Here is a 22,030-nt window from a genome sequence, read left to right as displayed (position 1 = left end):
AATTGCATTCCTGTATCTACTAATAGAAGTACTAGCCCTAGGTAAATTCAGCATCCCGCATAAAACATATCCAGCTTCAGCTCCTTTTCCAACATATCTCAATCCATAATACAACTTAATATTTATATGAAAAAAATTACTCTTTTCAACATTCTCTGTAGTCCAAACTGAAGTGTTATTACATTTCATACATAATACAACTAGCTTATAAGCTAAACCATTTCTAATTTTTTACTCTTCAGCTAAAGTTACTTCTCCGCCATATTTTTTACAACATACACAACTAGTAAATAATGAAACTAAACTTATAAAATTAATAATTAAATTACTATCTGACATTATCAATTCTTCAGAACCAATGTCACTTGCATCAAGTTTCCTTTTTGACGAACTAGGTTGTGAACTACCCATGTTTTGATTATTTGTGTCATCACAACTTTTAATGGGTCCATTTTCACCATGAATGTTAGTTTTATAACACCTGCTTTTTTTATTTACTCTCTTTTTAAATATTCCTTTTCATTTGGTCACTAAAATATGAAAGAATAAATTGAAAAATAAAGAATAGGTTCAAATTACACTTTACTACACTAAACAAATTTAAAAACAGAAAGAGACAACAAAAGCACATGCTTTAGTTATGTTTACCTTCTTTTTCAAATCGTTTGTTTCTAGGTTAGTTACTACAGAGGGAAAACAAATATTTTTCTTCAAATTAAAAAAAAAACTGTAGCCTTCTAGACCAAATACTTTAGTAGTTATACTTTATTTTCAAACTGCATGGCCAGTTGCTATGTAATGCAATCAGTTTTTTAAAATTGTAAAAAAACTGTAAAAAATATTTAAAATCATTATTTAGTTATGCTTTATATACATATCAAAATTCTCAGGATTAATTACATTTTTAATTTAAGCAAAAAAAAAAAAACTGTAAAAAAACTTTTTTTTGTTGAACTCCCCCAAGTAATTTGTTTGTGATTTTACTCTTAGGATCTATTTCTCAAAAAAGAAAGAAAATCAGTTTTTTAAAAGGGATTAAACTCCTTCTGAGATTTGCTTTTTTACGATCCCTTGAGTTAGTTATACCAAATAAACAGATGTTTTGGAAAACCTTTGGATACTTATTTACTAAAAATTAGGAATTTAATTTTGTAGCTAACATTTATTGTAGATACATTCTATTTGTTATATATCATTAATTTGTAACATTGTAAATGTAAGAATTTAAAAATAGTTTAACTTATTTACAATTGTCTCATACCTATTGCTGTTTTTGACAGAAAATGAATATGCTACCCATTACAGATTATTTTTCTAAAAATTTACTGAGGTGGGTAAATAATAATATATTTACTTTCACCTTTACTTATTGTTTGGTTTAGGGCAAAATGTTTTGATTTTACATTATAAGAATAATTTTCCTCTCTCTAATTAGTCATCATTTGTGTAGACAATTCTAAAATATAAGAGACTGGTCACTGACTCAATATTTAGCATGTTTTCAGATCTAACTAATCTTTGTATAATATCTGATTGTATTTTAGGTCAAACTTGTTTTTCTGTAGGTTTTTAATTTTTAAAACTTAAAATTTTATTGTGTAAGAATTCCTATTTGAGGTAAATTATTCTTCAGAATTATAAGAAATAAACAAATTAAAGAATTTCATGAAACCGTAAATAAATAGTAGTAACTGAAAACTTTTATTGGGTTGAAACACTGCTCTTTTACTTAGTTTATTTTTATATTACCTTTTTAATGTAATATTATTTACTATAATATGATTTAAAATACTTTTCTTTTTTTTGTTAAATTGTACTTTCATTTATGTTTTCTGTTTTTGTTTGCAGTGGCAACAAACAGAGGATTTCGGACGTAAAAAAGAGATCCGTGCACGAATGTATAAACTTCGAGAACAACGATTAAAAGACTTTTATACTACTGGTGAAGTGGTTTCTGATACGACTGTGACCAAACATACTGCTACAAAACATGCAGATTCTATAGCTGATCAAGGATTTCTTTCGATGAAAACAAAAGAGATTAGAGACTCTGAATCACCAACTAGAGATATTCATCGACGTCTCCAATCGGATAACAACTATTGGAATACTGTCCAAGAATCATACTCTACCTCTGACGATGGAGGACGTTTAGTAGACTCTTATGAACGACAAATAGCTGGTGAAGGTGTTAGTCCTGATGGCAGAACCCACAGTCAATCTACAGCTTCAGAAAAGAATCAGCAATCTTCCTTTCTTGAAATAAAAGATGATTCTTCACGACAAGAAGAACAGTTAAAACACAGTGCCCAAGCATCCGTCAGTGCACGTACTAAAACTGATGATGGAGAAATGTCAATGACAGCAAAAAAACAAGAAGAACGCCAACAATCTTCTTCTTATACTACATCAAAAAGTGGAAATACTACTAGTTATTCAACCAGTAAACGGGAGTCATCGAGTTCATCTAGTTCTTCTAAACAAGTTTTATCTAACAGTACTAGTAGTGTATATAGAATATTGCCCTCTGGAGAAAGAGTCCTTATAAGCACTACTACAGGTACAGGAGACAGAGCTTTAACTGGTGGAGTTGATGATACTCAAACATATACTACTACTACTAGAGATGTTGCAGAACATCGTGATACGAATGAGCAGATCCGTCCAAGAAATGAGAAAATATCTGTTTCTGGTTATAACAGAGAAACGCAAGAAAATGTTAGAAATAATTACAGTGATAACACACGGTTTATAATCAGTGAAAAAACTGACACAGGTTACCAGAATCAAGATTTGACGACTAGAAATCAAACATACATAACAGATGAAAGGGAGATATCAGAAAGAGATTACCGAAATCAAGATGTCAACCAGCCAAATCGGGATTATTCTCAACAAAATCAAGAATATAATCTGCGAAATCAAGAATATACTCAGCGCAACCAAGAAATTACCCAGCGAAACCAGGAATTTGTACATAGTGAAGTTGATGGCAGTAATGTGGTTGATCAGAAAATTATGACTGAATTGCAGAAACTAGATTCATACTTATCTACACAAAATACAACTGGTACATCAACTCCTGTCAGCCCACATAGTGTTACTGGAGATGCTGCAAACTGGACTGTGGTGTCTAGTAACAATGGTGAATTTATATATAAAGGTGAAAATGATAAACCTTATTCTCCAAGTGAAAGACCAGCACTTATCAAACATCCTTCTTCTCTTGATCTCCCAAAAGAACCTACTGAAGGTCAATATGTTACTACTTATCAGCAGTCATACCAACCAAAAAGAATTTCTGTTGAACATAGCCCTACTCACGATGCTTTTGCCCGTTCACTTAGAGCCAGTCCACCTCCATCAACCACACGCTCATCTTCTAAAGGTTCGCTTGATAGGTCCAGTCCTGATAGAAAATTTAAAGGACCTGGATCACCAACCCGATCAAGTCCTGAAAAAGAACGTAGAGTGAGTGTGGCTAGTAGTTATGTTGTTGAAAAGCCTAAAGAAGTAAAGCGTAAGGTATCTGAAGCAGTACGAGGAGCTAGTAAAGAAACTACTGTTAAAAGCAAAAGGAAATTTTCCACCACACAGACTAAAGCTGCAACTAAAGTTCGTGCTTCAACTCCTGGTACATCACCATCAACAAGTCCAACTCGAATGGATAATAATCAGTCACCAACATCATCTGATTCTGAATCAGATAGTTCACAATTGACGTATAATAAACACTCAACCACTTCATCAAAAAGAAAGGATAGTTCAAAGTTGACTGAAACAACTAGTAACACAACTGTTAAAACAAGCAGAACATCGCCAACACATTCTAGCCCTGATTGTTCACCACCTCGTAAGTCACCATCACCAACCAAAACAACTGGAATACTTCGTAAAGATTCGAAGACTCATCCTTCTTTAACTATTGTGAGATCTGAATCACCAGTGAAAGGTGGTTCTAAATCACCATCCATAAGCCCTGAACGTTCACCAAAGGGCCCTCGAGATGCTTCAGATCGTAAAACTAGCGACACTATACAAGTTCATTCTAACAAGATAGTTACCCAAACTGTTCATCAGTTTAGTTCTAAGAATTCATTAATTAATCAGAAAACACAAAATGAAGTAAGCATTGACAAAAAAGGAAGCCCTGTACGGAAGAAACCTCAGCAAGGAGAATCACCAGACTACCCTGATGGAACTATAAGTGAACATAGGAAATCCCCAACTAAAATTGTTGATACCAATGATAGAAAAAAATTAACTGATGATTTTATTGGTCATGAGAAAGAAACTCTGACTACTCAAAGTGAAGAAATTTTTACTACCGATACACAGAAAAGAAAAGCTAGTGAAACTGTTTCTGATAAAAGTATGGATGCATTGAAAAGAAAAACTAGTGAAACTTTTGCTGATAAAAATACAGAAGATACATTGAAAAGAAAAACTAATGAAACCCCTACTGATAAAAATACAGATGTATTGAAAAGAAAAACTAGTGAAACTGTTATTGATAAGAGTACAGATTCATTGAAAAGAAAAGCTAGTGAAACTGTTTCTGATAAAAGCATGGATACATTGAAAAGAAAAACTAATGAAATTCCTACTGATAAAAGTACAGATACATTGAAAAGAAAAACTAGTGAAGCTCTTGCTGATAAAAATACAGATACGTTGAAAAGAAAAACTAGTGAAACTGTTATTGATAAGAGTACAGATTCATTGAAAAGAAAAACTAGTGAGACAATTGCAGACAAAGGCAAAAAGATTCCATCTAGCATTAAACCTGATTTTGACAGAGATTCACCTACTGAGATAAAAAGATCACCTGTAGATAGAACTGAACCTTATTCTGATGAGTCTCCATATGAAGATGGTGATTATCCAATTATAAAGTATACTGCAGATCAAACTGTTGAGAAAAACACAACTGTGCATGAAGATTCTCGTATTCATTCAACTTATAAAAATATTAATCTTGTTAGTACTACACACATTAATGAAGATGATACTACAGAATCTCAAGTGCAAGAGAGACCAGAGAAATCTCCAGTGACAAGTCCAACATATCTTCCTAAACAGCGTGATAAATCTCCTGAGTATAGCTCTGAGGGTTCTGTTTGCAAAGAAATTAAATCTTCAAGAGCAGTTATTGAGACAACTAAAATAAGTAAAGAACCCTCTGATTCCAGCCCAGAAAGAAGTGCCTTCAAACCAATAAAATGTTTCCGAACAAGCCCTGAAATAGAAAATATAGATGTGAAACTTCAGGAACTCAGCCATCCAACTGGTGCTCCATCTCCTGTTTCTCCAAAACCTCAAACTCAAAGCAAAGTAAATCTGAAACCTAAAACATCAGTTCCATCTGAACTTAGGGAAACATCACCTACAAGATCACCATCTCCTACAAAATCAGCTCCATCAAAGAAAAGTCCTGACCGTGAAACAAAGTCCTCAAGTATTTCACCATACTCTAGTCCTGAAAGGACTCCTGTCAAAGAATCAAAGAGGTCATCAATTTCACCTGAAAGAAGACCTGATAAAATTTCTGAAAGCCCATCTGTTTCACCAGAAAGAAAAACTGACAAAAAGTTGAAGACACAACCAGTTACTGCATACAGCAAGCCAGTTCAGCAGCCTACTCCTAAATTAATTGAAAAAAGTAGGCCTGATTCTGTCAGAACAACACGTCGCTCAAGTATTCCACGTGCGGATCAAAAAACTACAGGAATCACAAAGAAAGTGAGTGAAAAGAAAATTGAAATTAAGCAGAGACCTACATCCAATATTCGTGTAAACTCATTTGACCATAAAAAACCAGAGCCAAAAAATATTATTCCACGTACTAATTTACACAGTAGTATTCCTAAACAGACAGTTACAAAATCCTACAAGGCAACTTCAATTCGTGAGGTTTCAACAAAACCTTCAACCAAAACTCCATCTCAAACTAAAATTAAAACAACTGCTGTAATAAATATTAATAAAGCAAGCAGTAGGATTCCATCTTCACAACCTTCTAAAGTAGGTTCAAACACTGTAATTAATATAACAATAACTCCTAAATCACAAAAAGTAAGTTCTCCTACAAAACCTGTTACAAAGAGCCCTGATAAAAAATCTACATTGAACAAATCTAATATTCTTAAGGATAGAAATATTATTAAAAAGGAAATGATTAAAGAACAAAAATTTATGAAGACAAATGTTTACCATAAAGATGAATATGATGGCTCCAGTGATAGATCAACATCAGTTTCTAGCCCAGAGACTGTTAGGCCTGCTGAGAACGAAAAGAATACTACTTCAAATGTAGCTATTTCAATGATATGCAGTAGTAATGTTAGATCTGGCCAACACTTTACCGAACAGGATGATTTAAAAGTGCATGAGGATGAACTACTTGATTTGGAAAATGAAACACCACCTGAGGAATTTCTTGTCAATGATGAGGAGTCACCAGTCACATCTCCTGATAGATCAGATTATAGATCTGCTCTTAAACCAAAGGAGAAACCTATTGCAACAAAACCTGCACCAACAGTTTCAAAGAAATCAGTTACAAATCAGCAGACTACAGGTCATGTAAGGTCTACAGTAAATCTTAAAATATCAGCAAAACCATCTCCTAAGGTTCCTTCAAAGACTTCTCCAGTAAAAAAGGCTACTCAGAATGCACCAGTCAAGAAAAGATTGAGTAGTGAAAGTTTGACTCGTACACATAGTGACAAGAGTATTGCTAAAAGTATTGCTGTTGTGAAGGACACTACCAAACAAGATGTTGATAAGAGTAGAACTCAGGTTACTAGAATTACTACTGCTAATGCTAGAAAAATTACTGCAGAAACTGGTGTAGCTACTAAGCGTGTATCTACTGCAAAATCAGCGACAGTTAAAAGTTCAACCACAATAAAAAAGAAACCTGTTGAAATAAAACATGATAAATCATCTTCATCATCAGACGAAGAAACAGAAGTAGATATTCCTACAAATGTTGAAATTGTATCACAGGATGAACAATATATTAATGAACTTGAGGATATGAGAAGAAGAGAAGAACTGGAGTACGCTGCTAAACTTACAGCTACTACTACTCAAGAAGATACATTATTAAATGTTATCATTCAACATCCTAAATCATCACGTGAATCAAGTCCTGGTTATACATCCCATGATCAGCCCTATTGTACTGTTAGTGATGATGGAGGTGCTCACCCTAGATATGCTGACTTGATTAGTGAACCTGAAGATGTTGATGCATTTGGTCGCCCAAATAAGAGAACACCAGTAAATGAGCCTTATGAAATATACCCTTCTCAAAAACAACCACAAACTGAACAGGTAACTGATTTAGATGAAGAAACAGACACAGAAGAAAAATTGAGTGTCAGTGTAGCTGATAGAGTCTCTAAATTCCTGGAATCTACTCAGGCAACTAATACCGTTAAAGTAACATCTTCATTAAATGAAAATGTTACACATGTGCCAAGAGATAGCCCTAAAGCGGTTCTGAAAGCTAAACAAATGTTTGAAACTATTGCAAAGAACCAAACTGCTCCACCTGCACCAGGCAACAAACCTGTTGATATCCTCAGTAGGCCTTCTGTTTTTGAAGGAAGGAGAGGTATTACAACACCAAAAGATAAATTTGAAACTGTTCCCCAAAGAAAGTCGAGTGAATCACCAGAACCAGTTAAAAGAATTAATTCTACACAAGAACTTGCAGAAGAAACAAGACATGATAATACAACTGAAGAAAATGCATCATATGTAACTACAACAGTTATAAGGAAAAAATCTGTCTGTCCTCAAAGGATAATACCTGATGAAAGAGATGAACTTGTTAAGAGATCAGAAAAACAGAGATCTCCTACCCCAGTGAGAGATACAGATGTAAGAAGTAAATCTCCAAGTCCTTCTAGAACTGAACCAGTTAGAAAGAAGTCTGTAAGTCCTACAAAAGATATTCAAATAAAAAAAGATGCTCCTAAAGAAACTGTGAAGAAACAAGTTTCTGACTCAACTAAATTAATAATGTCTGAAACTAATGAGAATATAAAAACTAAAAAAACCGAAATACATAGCAAACAGAATCAAATATCTTCAAAGAGGGATTTTTTTGAACAGAAGGCTAAAACAGAGCAGATTGTTTCTAAAGGAAAGCCTGTTAGAGAACCTGTCACTCCATTAAAGTCACGACCGACTATACCAAACAAAAGGATTCCTGAAACTCATTCCCAGACAATGGATTTTATTGAATATGAAAAAGGAACTTCTCCAAGGTCATCTCCAGAACGTAAAACAGCTCCAAGCCCTTCAAGGAGACCTGAAATTGTAAGTGAGAAGCCATCAGCTATTAAAACCACTACCAAAGAAGTAGTAGATATTACAAACTCAAGTACTACAACCAGTAGGAAATTTTCTGCTGCATCATTTCCTGAGCAAAAAGCTTCTGTCATTTCAACAAAAGACAGAAGAGAGTCTGTCAGATCAGTCAGTCCTATAAAGGACAGAAAAGAACCAGTAAGATCTGTCAGCCCTACCAAAGACAGAAAAGAACCAGTAAGATCTGTCAGCCCTACCAAAGACAGAAAAGAACCAATAAGATCTGTCAGCCCTGCCAAATACAGAAAAGAACCAATAAGATCTGTCAGCCCTGCCAAAGACAGAAAAGAACCAATAAGATCTGTCAGCCCTGCCAAAGACAGGAAAGAACCAATAAGATCTGTCAGCCCTGCCAAAGACAGAAAAGAACCAATAAGATCTGTCAGCCCTGCCAAAGACAGGAAAGAACCAATAAGATCTGTCAGCCCTGCCAAAGACAGGAAAGAACCAATAAGATCTGTCAGCCCTGCCAAAGACAGAAAAGAATCTGTAAGATCTGTTAGCCCCACTAAAGATAAGAAAGAACCAGTAGCTCTTTCAAGCCCTACAAAAACTAAAAAAGACTCCGTAAGATCATTCCCTGATCAGCCAATACCTGGCACTAATAAAGAAAGAAAGGAATCATTACCTAAACAAAAGTCACCGGAGAGGCAAACTAAAAAGGAATTTATTAAGGAAAAGTCTCCTGAAAAATCCGGTAGTCCTGAACGAGATTTCAAATCACCATCACCCGAAAGAAGTTTACCGACAGAAAGAAAAAGTTCTATTAAGAGAACTTCTCCAGAAAGGAAAATTTCTGTTGAAACAAAAACTGTTACTGAAAAAACAGAATTTACTAGACGAGATTCTTCTGATCGTACAGTATTGGTACAAAAACACGGTGATGTCGTTGAATTAAATCGTGCTGGTCGTTTTGGTGTCACTTTAAGGAGAACTTCATCTTCTGGATCCACCGGTACACCACGACGAACTAGTATGCCTGGAGGTGATGAAATTGAAGATATATTTCAGCTGGAACTGCTAGAACAAACGGTAAGTTTTTTAAAAATTTATATTATTCTCCGATCCGTATTTATATCATTACTCGTATTATGAAAATTATTATTACCGTTTTCTAAAAATATTTTGTTTAGTGATTTTGTATAATTTCATTAGAAGTGGTTTATACGAGTATCAAATTAAAAACGGACACTGTTTTTTGTTATTACTACTCGCCCAAGTTTAGAAAAATGTAAACGCATAGATGCACGGCAGTTTTATTTCCGGCAACGTTGGCACTGCTAGTAGAATAATAGAGGGGATAATGTACCGCGACAAGATGTCATAGATAGTAAAAAGCAAGTCACCGGTCCAGCTATTCATCCGCTCTTAATGTATCTTCTTCTTTCTTTCCTGTTTAACCTCCGGTAACTACCGTTTAGATAATTCTTCAGAGGATGAATGAGGATGATATGTATGAGTGTAAATGAAATGTAGTCTTGTACATTCTCAGTTCGACCGTTCCTGAGATGTGTGGTTAATCGAAACCCAACCCCACCATAGATCACCGGTATCCACGATCTAGTATTAAAATCCGTGTTTACTAGTACTTCAACGCTGTAACTCTCGACTTCCAAATCAGCTGATTTGGGAAGACGCGTTAACCACTAGACCAACCCGGTGGTTGCTCTTAATGTATCTACTGAGCTTCCTAAACTTTGACGAGTAATTCTAAAGCAATTAAAGAGAAAAAAATAGATTTAAATCCAAGTAGCAAAGCGTGGAGTGAAAGCGTACCGATTCTCTGTTTTGAAAAAAATTAAGATGTGATTCTTAACCGGTAAAATATTACAGATAAAATTTTCTGAGATTTATTTTAATGTCGGTGTACTGTAGTAAATAGCCACTAGTACTACAGAAATTTGTTTGAAGATAAATTAAAAGTAATAATACTGAAAAAACCGATTCAGTTTACGGAGAAAAGTGCTTACTTTCAAAATAGTGTTCATCTAATTACTCTACGATCGACGGTTGAAAAAGGTGAAAAATTAGACTAGAAGGTTCTGCACGTCTACTTTACACTTAAGCTCTAGCCCGGACTTAATTTTGTTTGTGCTTCTTGAGGAGTCGTGAAGATTGTGCCGAGTTTATACCGACGAAGAACTAAAAACTAATTATAAAATGACTCGAACCTAAAGTATTTTTTGTTGCTGTTATAAAACAAAACTAGTAAAGCGATGGATGAAGTATGGATTATGGTGAAAAATAAAGTTATTAAATGTATTGAATAAATTGTCAAGCTGTTATTAAAACTAGTCACTTTACTTCCTTGTGTAAGCGCAAATTGACTGTAGCATAAAAATAAATTTATTTTCGGCTTATTTATCAACACTTATTCGCTCCGGTCATTATAGTTTTTAAAAATAGCACATTATTTACAAACATGCTTTATAGTTTATATTATAGGATGTCGTTAGTTCTTTTTTTGCTACATACTAGCCATAAAAAATTATAACAATCCATCCTTATTTACAGTTTATTGATACGTAATTTAACTTTTATGAATCATATTAGTATTCGTATTTATTTAACCCACCGGGTTGGTCTAGTGGTGAACGCGTCTTCCCAAATCAGCTGATTTGGATGTCGAGAGTTCCAGACTTCAAGTCCTAGTAAAGCCAGCTATTTTTACACGGACTTGAATACTAGATCGTGGATAACGGTGTTCTTTGGTGGTTGGGTTTCAATTAACCACACATCTCAGGTATGAGAATGTACAAGACTACACTTCATTCACACTCATACATATCATCCTCTGAAGTATTATCTAAACGGTAGTTACCGGTGGCTAAACAGGAAAAAAAAGTATTCGTATTTAAAAAGGGTTTATAATGCCTAAACCTAACATACTTCAGTTTATTTTATTATTTAACTCATTTCAGTTTATTTGTTTGATAAAATAACATTGCATCTGTACATTAGGTATGTCGTCGTCGAGTACAACATTTTAATTCTTTGGTTACATTAGAAGTAGAAAACACATCAAAATTTGAATTTAAATTAAAAAGGAGATGTACACAGGGTTAAGCTTACGGTGTAGTATGTTTTAGAGCTGAAAAAAAGCGTACCTTTAAAAACCAAATCGCACCGTTATATAATTAATAATAATAATTTGTAAAATTTGATACTTCTGTTTAAATTTGCTTTGCTTAGATCAGAATTTTTTTTGATTATGTAAATTAGAGACTTAAACATTTGATTTATTTTACAAAATTAATTTAATTACTTTTTTTTTGTACTAAAGCTCTGCAGAATTCACTACCCAAAATTAAAATATAAAGATTATTTGATAATATGTAAATTTATATTAATACGATGTTTATATTAAATACAGTTGGAGAAAGCGGTCGGATATGAACAACGTCGCCGTATCCGGGCACAGATTCGAGTCGTTAAAAAGTTAGAAGAAGATGCACGATCAGCACGAAAACAAACAAAGTTTACAGTTAAAGATGTAAGTATACAAATAAATAGAATTGAAATAACCCTATTCGTATTCCAATACTAGTTTTCATATTAATTAATTGTACAAAGGAATGAGAAAAATAATTTATAGCAGTTGTGCGGTTTCGAATGGTTAAAAGGTTAGAAGACGCACGATCAGAACTTCGATGAAGTTACTGGGTAGAATTTCATAGGCATAAGTAGAAAATTGTGCAGGGATTCATGTTTTTGCACTAACAGAATTAATAACGGTTCTTCGGTTTAATTATTCCACGCCGTTTTTAAGATAAAACTGATCGCATGTATCTGAAGGATGAACCAAAAAATATACACTGATGCGATCGCTTGCAATGTAAATAGATAAATATTGGATGGACATATATATATATATAAATATAATTTGTCGTGAACACCCGTGATGGAAAAGCATAATAACAATCAAAAAGTGTTTAGTAGCAAGCGGATCTTCATCTGTCCGATGGCCCTCTCCACATTTCACGCAGCGGAAAGGCCTCATACAATTGTTCTTAGAGTGCCCATATTGCAGACACCTCTTGCACTGCACGAGGACTGTAGGCTTCCGTGGCGTCTCGAACGACACTGCAATTAGCAATGTACTCCAATTCAAAGATGGTCTTATTGTTCTCCTGTGGCTCCAGGTTCACGAAGAAAGTCGATGTGAGCTCCTTAGTTATTCTGTGGCGTGCATTTATCAAGTCCTTTACCCGATGCCCGTGGCCTTCGATTTCGTCCTTTATCATCCCCAGTGGAATCGAGTGGTGCATTTTTCTGATTACAACACGAAAGGCTCGTTGATCCTTCCTTGTAAAAGTATGACCTATCAGACCATTCTCCCGAAAAATATGTATAATTTTTTTATACGCCTCGATGTCCTTAGAAATTAATCTCAGCTGCTTACCTCCAACCAGTCGAATGCTGTAATCACTCTTACACACAGCCGCTTCCAACAGTTCGTACAGCTTCAGCACGTCGTTTATCCCGTAAAGCACAATTGGAGGAGGCTTGATTGGCTGAGGTTGGTTCACAATATCCGTATCCTCTAGTGGAAGGCCACTAAACCTATTCGATACGTAAGTTGCCATTGCTAGGACTACGATTCAGTGCTTGCTTCCTCGGCACAGGTGTCATCCTTCAATGGCTAATAGTAGGCTGGGACTCCATGGCTATACTCTCGTTATCACTCGAAGCACCTGACAGATTGTTCGCCAAGTCGTCTCTAATAAGCTTCCTGCGCATAGCCCTCCTCCGGTCCCTATCCAGCGACGGCAGCGGACCACGTTTCCTGGACAGTACATGACAATCGCCAGTACCAGATGGCCCCTCATCTATCATATGTGCCGAAGGCAGCTGATCATACCGAGCAAGTGTGCATAAACATAAACGAAACTAGAAACCATAAAAATTAAACACAGAAATAAGCAAAAAAGTAAATAAACAAAGAACATTCCTAAGCAACGGAGCGGTGGAACGAAAAGATCCTCCAAAAATATAATTGGAAAGAAAAAAAAATAAAACCTAATACTTAATGAAAATTAATTTCCAAAACGCAACCGCAGATATAAAATTGAATGAAACATAACACAAAAATAACTTTTAGGTAGAATGCACAAACACACTACTAATAACTTCTGATTTTTTTTTTTTCATATTTTTTGTTTTATTGTAATTATTGAATTATTATTTATTATAATTTTTACAATCATGGGCTAATATTTATTAATAAATCCATATATTTAAATTTAAAAAAAGGAGATGAATTCTGATTCGAACCGATGTTTCCCCTTGTAAGATTCAAATATTTAATTAATTAACATTTTATTTGGCTGTAACTCTAGAACCAATGAAAACAAATACCACTTATGATACATTATTGAAAAGCGTTCAATGAGGGCTTATTACTGCAGTTAAGAAAAAGTTCAAAATCCAAATTGTTTTGGATTTTGAGCTTTTTGAACACTTTCGGTTCAGTTGATTGCAATCAAAAGGGGAAGTGCACAACTAGATGTTACAACAGTCCTAAATCAAAGTTTCAACACCCTGCGGCTAATCGTTTTTGAGTTATCCGAGATACATACGTACATACATTTATACATACATACGTACGTACAGTCGTCATGCTGAAACTAGTCAAAATTGATATTTCCCTTGAAATCTGAAAACTGACATTTTTCGCGATCATAATAGTTTCCTTTACTTCGTACAAAGAAGTAACAAGCACGTATTCAAGTAGCAAACGAATGAAGGAGTAAATCTACCACAGAATGATGAAAAAGCTTTAAATTTTTAATTTTTTTATAAGTTTTTAAAACTTTATTTTTTTCCGAGAGGTATCGCGGTTAAGCCTCAACGCGGTTAAACCGTTCACGGATAATTGGAAGTCGACTATATATTTTTTTTTGTTAATAGAACGTACACATCTCTTTTTTTCACTTCATTTTATTCACATTTTTCCTATGATTTTTCTGTCAGATAGGGAGGATTTTTATGGCCAATTGTCCTTCCGTACGCCAATCTACTAGAGAGAATTAGTAACAAAGATTTGTAGTATGAAAAACGTAAAACCTGACAGGAGTTCAATCCTGAAACCATCCAAATGAAAAAACAAAGATTCTATAGTGATAAATAATAAAACTTAATTCATTCATTTTATTATACTTAATTCATACTGTAGCTATATATACTGCAAATCCTACAAAAGTAGGACGTCAAAGAATGATTAAAAGATAAATTTTCTGAGATGATAGCCTAAACAATTAAAGTAACTGACCGATTGCAGAATAACCAAAAGTTTTACGTAACACAAAAAAAAGGAAAAATAATACATTTTCTAAAGAATACAGTCTAAGTATAACGGTAAGCGTTATATTAGCCGATCGACCAATCAGAAAAATAAACATCACTAAAAATAAATAACAAATTATTTAGCATATTACATACTAATGCCATCATACATGATATGGGATTTGATTCTTACAGTTTTAAAAAAATGATATTAATATTTTAAATAAAATAATTTCTAATTGAAAATAGCACATTTTAATGTTAGATAAACTTAAATCAACCTTCCCCGAAGAAGCTTATTTAATGCAATAGCTAGCACAGGTACGAATAAAGTTTTCGCAGGTCATCATTATCATTTCCATAATACAGTATAGTTCATAGAAATACACCTGCATTTCTTTTGTCATCCTCTCTCCCTCCTTCCGAAGGGAGCATAGTTAAAAGTTTGTTTGGGAATTCTTAAATTCTCTGCTCTTCCTACATATTCCTTCCATCGCTCTCTATAATCTGCTATTATATCATTTATGGAAGCAATATTGAAGCCTCTTCTATCAGCTTTATCGGGTATTCTAGCTTATCTTGTTACACCTTTAAGGCCCCTTAAGAAATTCATTTGGTGGCCTGTACAAAGCTTAATTCACGTCTTCTTAAAACTCAAGTATCTCGCATTCATATAACAGAGTAGGTGCAGCGGTGATCTTGTGCAACTTTAATATAATTTCTTCCGTAGTATTTTTCCTTAAATATTATGGTAAAAAAGCTTAAGGGAGTTATTAATTTTACAAAAACTAGAAAGACGTGTGATTCCGACACGATCGATGGAGAGTTGTTCAAGTATGGTGGATTGCTTTTGAAATATAGATTGTTACACCTAAATTTATGTTGGATGCAAAGTACGAGGCTTGGTTGATAAATTTTGCACATATATGTGTAGCATGAGATTGAAAGAGATGTTGGAATGAAGTACAAAATGAATATAAGTAAAATACCTTAGCTATAAAATACAGTATTTATTTTTCAATATAATCCCCGTGTACACTGATAACACTTTTCCCAGCGTGTGACAAGTTTTTGCATTCTGTCACTGAAAAATTCTGGCGGTGTTTCTCGTATCCAAGTGGCCACAGCTTCCTTCACCTCATCATCGGTAGAGTAATGATTACCTTTGAGATCCATTTTGAGATGAAGGAAGAAATAGAAGTCGCACGGAGTCAAATCCGGCGAGTATGGCAGAAGCGGATTAGGCTCAAACTTCAGATTGCGGAGAGCCATCATAGAGTTTGCGCGGTACCCATCGTGCACAGATTTTACGGTGACCCAATTGCTCGATAGTATGGCCTACTCATTCTTTAGATATGTCCAACTGAATAGCGATGCGTTGCTGGGTGATTCACCCGTCACATTGAAGCAAATCGTTCACTCCTTTCGATGTTTCTCGTCGGTCTCAGAAACTGGTCGTTCGCTACAAGGTGGGTCGTCGATTGTTGCTTTACCAGCATAATAATATATCTTATATGTTTACCAGCTTAATATATTGTTAATATGTGTAACAACATTCGCGAAATTTCAACGTCACCTGTTCACAGTACTCACGTCAACACTTTCACTATCGTAAACCGCTTTTAAACGATGAAAAATATTCGTAGAATTCACATTTTCTTCTGTTAGAAATTCGATCACTGCACACTGTTTTAACCGTGCTGACATATTGGCCGTACCCGACTCCATTTTAACTGCTATTGAAAACAAACCGGTAAGCGGATTTCAATGCATTATCGCAGGTTTGTAGAGGGGAATTTTAGTTATCATGTGCTACCACGCCCAATTCAATAGTAGCTTTTGTCTCCGTGTAGCACACTAGTGTGCAACCCACCGGGTTCGTCTAGTGGTGAACGTGTCTTCACAAATCAGCCGATTTCGAAGTCGAGAGTTCCAGCGTTCAAGTATTAGTAACGGCAGTTACTCTTATACGGATTTGAATACAAGATCGTGAATACCGGTGTTCTTTGGTGGTTTGGTTTCAATTAACCACATATCTCAGAAATGGTCGCTCTGAGACTGTACAAGACTACCCTTCACTTACACTCATACATCCTCATTCATCCTCTGAAATTATACCTAACGGTGATTCCCGGGGCTAAACAGGAAAAAGGAGCAAGGTAGTGTGCAAAATTTTATCAGCCGAAACCTCGTACAATCCTACAGGAGTGGTTGCTGGCTCTTGGCTCTATTACAAATCATATTTAAGAAAGGTGATAGAGTGAATGTCGGAATTATTGAGGAATTTCTCTGCTTAATGTTAATTGCAAAATATACTCAAAAATAATTACGCATAGAATAAAAGGCATTATCACAGGTAAAATTATCTAAAGAATAAAGTGCATGTTTTTAGTTTTCACCTTGAGTTGTACGTACTGAAATCAATTTAAAAACTGTTCTTATTCTTTAAATTTGGTATAACAAGAATAACGAAATTAGAACTTTTAAAATTTCATATATTCTGATAAATAATTTTAGGTAATACCTACTTCACTAACCAGATGAAGCAGGTGGTTGCATAGGAGGCCATGATACTTTGGATAAAAAAATCATCTCAAACCAGAATAAAATTATTAAAAAAATAAATGATTTTTCAAAGTTTTGGAAATAAAAAAAATTCTTATTAAAAAAATAAAAATAAGATGAAAAAAAAGGCAAATAACTAGAGGTAACAATTTGAGTGGTTAAATATGGTACATACTCATACCAGCAATGATAGGAAAGTGATATTTAATTATTTTGATTATGACACGAGAAGTAGTTATTATTTAATAACCACATACCTGAATTTATTCACACATTTTATTATAGTAAAGATTAGTAATAAGAAAGAATTAACCAAAATTATGCCAACTTTTTATAAGACTGCTTGACAAATTTTAGTCACCGATAACATTTTATTTGGATGAATATTTTGATTATTTAGGTGATATGCTTATTTTAATAAATAATAGTACTATTCTTTTTAAGAAGCCAAACTCGGTTATAGTTACTGCGTTATACCTTATAATAATATGTGTTATAACCTTATGTAATGCGCACACTTGCATTTTAAAAAATTAATTTTTGATGAATTTGTGTGTGCATTACATGGATATTTGGTATCTCCACAAAAAAACCTTAAGAATATGTAATGTTTAACATAAAATCTAGTTAAGATAAAATTAACTTTCATTTTGGCTAAAATAATTTTTTTATGAGCCAAATACATATAAACAAACAGACAAACCAATGGGAAAAGAAATTTTAAAATTTACTGTTGTATCTAATTTATTAGAAATATAAGAAAGTCAACTCATGGAATATATCAAAATAGAAGTAAAGACAACAATCTGTTATTAAAATTGTTGAAGAAATAATTAAAATTTCTGTTTGAAACAGAGAAAAATATAGAAACAGAATAAGAAGCATTATTAACTTCAGATCTGTTAAAGCAAATAAAAAACACAACTGGAGATCCAGATTTCACAAAATCTTGTGGCACAGTGAATAGGTAATGATAACAAATCAGAATGTCAAATAATGATAGTGGAAGAACTACTGGAAGATAAGATTTAAGAAAATGAGGAAAATATTAGCGATTTTGAAAATGAAGTAGTTGAAGTAAATAATGTTCATACAGTTCACTTTATGCAATAAAAATAGCAACCAAATACTTCAAAATAAAGAAAAACATCAATGTACTGGGAAAAAAATAGTGCTAATGTTACTGTTTCTAATTTTTTGTAACACATAACCAAAGATTAAAAACTATCATCATCTAAAAAAATTAAGGAATTTCCTTTTTTTCAAATTCAAACGTTATATTGTGTTGAATTTATTTATAATTTTTTTTTTACTATAAATGTTTTAAGCGATTAAAGCATTACTGAAACATTCATTATTCATTAATACTGTATGCAGCACTATACAATTACTCCTGTTGGTTACTGAACTTTGTTCTCACTGCATAAGTTTTTTTTAAATAAATAACAGATCTTGCAGTACAAGATTAATATAAAGTCCATTTATCATAAAGAAATTTCAGCAAACAAAACCATTTTCAAGACACATATTTTATTAGTCAATATAAAAAATGTTTATTACAAAATAAGAAAAACCAATTTAAATGACAGGTAAGATTATTAACTGGCACCCTACTTTATCTCTGGTGTGCCTACAATAGTCTTGCCATATCCCATTTTAGGCATTGTATAATCAGGAAATGCTGTGTAAAGATTTTTTTGTATTAATAGTTTTAAAACACTGAAACTACATAAACATATTCAAAGTTGTCCATTATTTTTAAAAGATTCATGAACCACACATTTATCAATATGTTAACCAGCAATAATTTTTACAAATAATATCTTAACCTCATTAATTAATTATTTCATACTGTGTTCACTGTATAACAGCGTGTAAATTAAATTATTAGATTTTTTTTTTGTTACTAAAGCCATTGAAAAATAACAGCAACCATGGTGAAATACAATTTTTTTTTCCTTGGTCATTAAAAAACACAAATTAAGAAAATTATAAATATATTCACTATTTCTTCCTCTTTTTTAATGTAATATGGATCTTCCTCTTTTTTAATGAATATGAAGCCAATGAACAAAAACAAAAAGAAAAAAGGATGTAACAAGTAAAACAGTACATGCATTTATAAAGCATTGTAAAAGAAAATTGAATAAGTGAAAAGGAAATAGAAATAAAAATTATAAAAATTAAGAAAACATTATTACATAGTAAGATGGAGTTTTATCCTCATTCATTAAAATGAATTAAAAAATGTTATCGCTTAACTGATTTGTGTCTGTTGATTACTTTTGCACATAACTATAATTCTTTAGAATACAATTATTTTTATTGTACTCGTAATACATTTATTAAAAATAGCTATTAAATAGTTTATTAAATTATAGAGGTAAATTTTTACAAAAAAGAAATGTTTTTCTGAAGAAACAGGGATCTCTACAAGCGCACATAACAGAAACAAAATAGAAAAGCAATTAATGATAAAATTTTTCATTTTAATAAACTCTCCTGCTAGGCTATGCAATTCATTAAATTATTTAGACTAGAATAAGCATTTTGTGGAATGTTATGTAAAAATAAGGGGAAAAAGGCTGGATACATTTGAATGTGAGTATATAGCAGGCTGGAGAAAATTAATTGGACAATCAGGAAAACAGACAGCCATTGAGGAAAAGAAACAAGATTAGAAAGATAATCTAACAGTTCATAATAGTAAAGCTAATTGGATTGATCGTAGATGAAAGGGATTGATTAATACATATTGCTCGATTAAATATTATTTTTGGATCAACTGCAATTTTGCAATGATTTTAGATTATCTGCAATCCTCTTCCTAGATATTGTCATGGATAATTGGGAGTTGAGTGTATTAAAAAAAATATAACCAAGTTTCTTAATACTGTTCATTTCCTATTTAAAGTTTTACATGCAGAGTTATCTCTCTGAAGACACCACACATCAAATTATAGAAGCAATAATAGTAGTATTAAAATAACAAGACTGATGATAAAATAAGTGGTCTTGTAAATAAATTTTCCAGTGGGTGATAATACACATCCGTTAAGCTTGGCATTCAAAAGAATACTTCGTTTTTTATTATTGAAGTCATAGCTTCTTTAAAATGGTCAAATGGTATTATTTAAATGTTTAAATCTGAAATTATGTTTGTGGTTTTCTAATCTGTAATTAATTTTGGTTCATAAATTTAAAAAAAATATTTAACTGTGATGTTATATATTGATTTGTACTTGAAGAATTGTATATTTTCATCTTCATTTCTATCATTTATTTTTCTATCTTTCACCTTGGTGTTATTAATCAAGAATGTTGGATGAAGAAGCTATTTCACAATTTTTTTTTTTAATGAAAATCTATACTCTCATGAAACTACAATCACTGACAGCAAAATTAGTAAGAATTATGGTTGTCATTGAAAAGTAAAAACAGTAATATGTATATACAGTAATTTATATAATTATTTATATTGTTACCCTCAAGCATAATTATTATTATTATTTATTTTTTTGTGTGTGTTTTACGGGCTTCGACTGCTAAGGTCATTAGCCCTCGTCACATTCTTTAAAAGAGATTAGTATCACCATCAGGGTCGTCATATGTAAGGGTGTAAAGGGCCCTTACATTTTTATTTAAAAGCACAAAATACACAAAACATTAATCCACAGAAATAAACAACACTTATGGGGTGTAAAGGGGCCCGATCTTACAAATTTGAGAAAATAACACAAAGTACATAAATGGAAAATATAAGTCTTTACAATTCCATTATCTCCTTCTACCTGTCTCACTTAAGCACCTTAAGCACCCTCGGGGCGACCAGAACCGCCGTTAAGCAGCATATAAGTTGGACACACCCCGATTACCTGCTCTTGCATGCAGGCGAGCCCTGGCGGTCTAAGCAAGAGGGCTACCTCCCGTCACTATACGTGCCACGCTTCGAGACTCCCTTATATATATAAAAACTACCCCTTAGAGTTTGTTTAACACAGCTTTAAATCTTCATTTTTACAGACTTTTAAGAAGTCCACTGGCGTGTAAATAAGCAACAATTTTTCTTCATTTCCATTTTCCAAATCAGCAGCAATATCACTTCTTAGCTGGAACCTCTTTCTGAGGTCTTCATATACAGTACACTCTTCCATTAGATGCTTAATTGTAAGTGTTTTATTACAAAGACCGCACACTGGTCTTTCTTCGCCGGTTAACAAATATGAATTTGTTATTCGCGTGTGACTGATTCTAAGTCTGGTCACAGCCACTTGTTCTCGGCGAGTCAACTTCACGTCGCTTTTCCATTTATACGGAAAAGTTTTGACTGAGTTTAATTTTGTATTTAAACTCCTCCAATCAGTATTCCACTTGTTTCTTATTGTCTTAGTTAGTTTTTAACATCTGCCACCCGTACAGGAATTGCATCCAAGTTATCGCAGACTGTTGCCTTTCTGGCCGCTTCATCTGCGCTTTTTCATTACCTGCAATACCAGCATGCCCTGGAGTCCATACAAATACGCATCACTGTCCTCGTTGATTTAGAACGTACAAAATGGACAGGATGTTTGCAATTAGGACATCCTTAATGTTCTTGTTCCGAACTGCAACAAGTGCACTTAGAGAATCGAAACATAATAGCACTCTCTCTTCGCAATAGTGTTCTGTGTACCAAAGAGCTTGCTGTATGGCAGTAAGTTCTGTCGTATAGACACTGGCCATATCTGGCAATTTCCAAAAGTGGGCTTCTCCATTTACATATATGGAGCATCCAACACCATGTTCGGTTTTAGAA

General features: G+C 33.4%; 1 protein-coding gene across 13 annotated transcripts in view; it reads left to right on the top strand.

Moving 5' to 3' along the window:
* The window catches only part of LOC142324190 (uncharacterized), a 444,097-nt gene that overhangs the window by 117,424 nt on the left and 304,643 nt on the right, over nucleotides 1-22,030 (top strand). For all 13 annotated transcript variants that reach the window (XM_075364941.1, XM_075364940.1, XM_075364943.1 and 10 more), the window contains exons 3-4: nucleotides 1,849-9,417; nucleotides 11,759-11,878. In XM_075364941.1, coding sequence (XP_075221056.1) covers nucleotides 1,849-9,417; nucleotides 11,759-11,878 — 7,689 coding nt within the window. The remainder of the gene's footprint in view (nucleotides 1-1,848; nucleotides 9,418-11,758; nucleotides 11,879-22,030) is intronic.

Source organism: Lycorma delicatula, chromosome 4 (assembly GCF_047948215.1).
Source record: "Lycorma delicatula isolate Av1 chromosome 4, ASM4794821v1, whole genome shotgun sequence".
Classification (NCBI taxonomy): domain Eukaryota; kingdom Metazoa; phylum Arthropoda; class Insecta; order Hemiptera; family Fulgoridae; genus Lycorma; species Lycorma delicatula.
The sequence above is the reverse complement of the archived record's forward strand: the minus strand, read 5'-3'. Positions and strand labels throughout refer to the sequence as shown.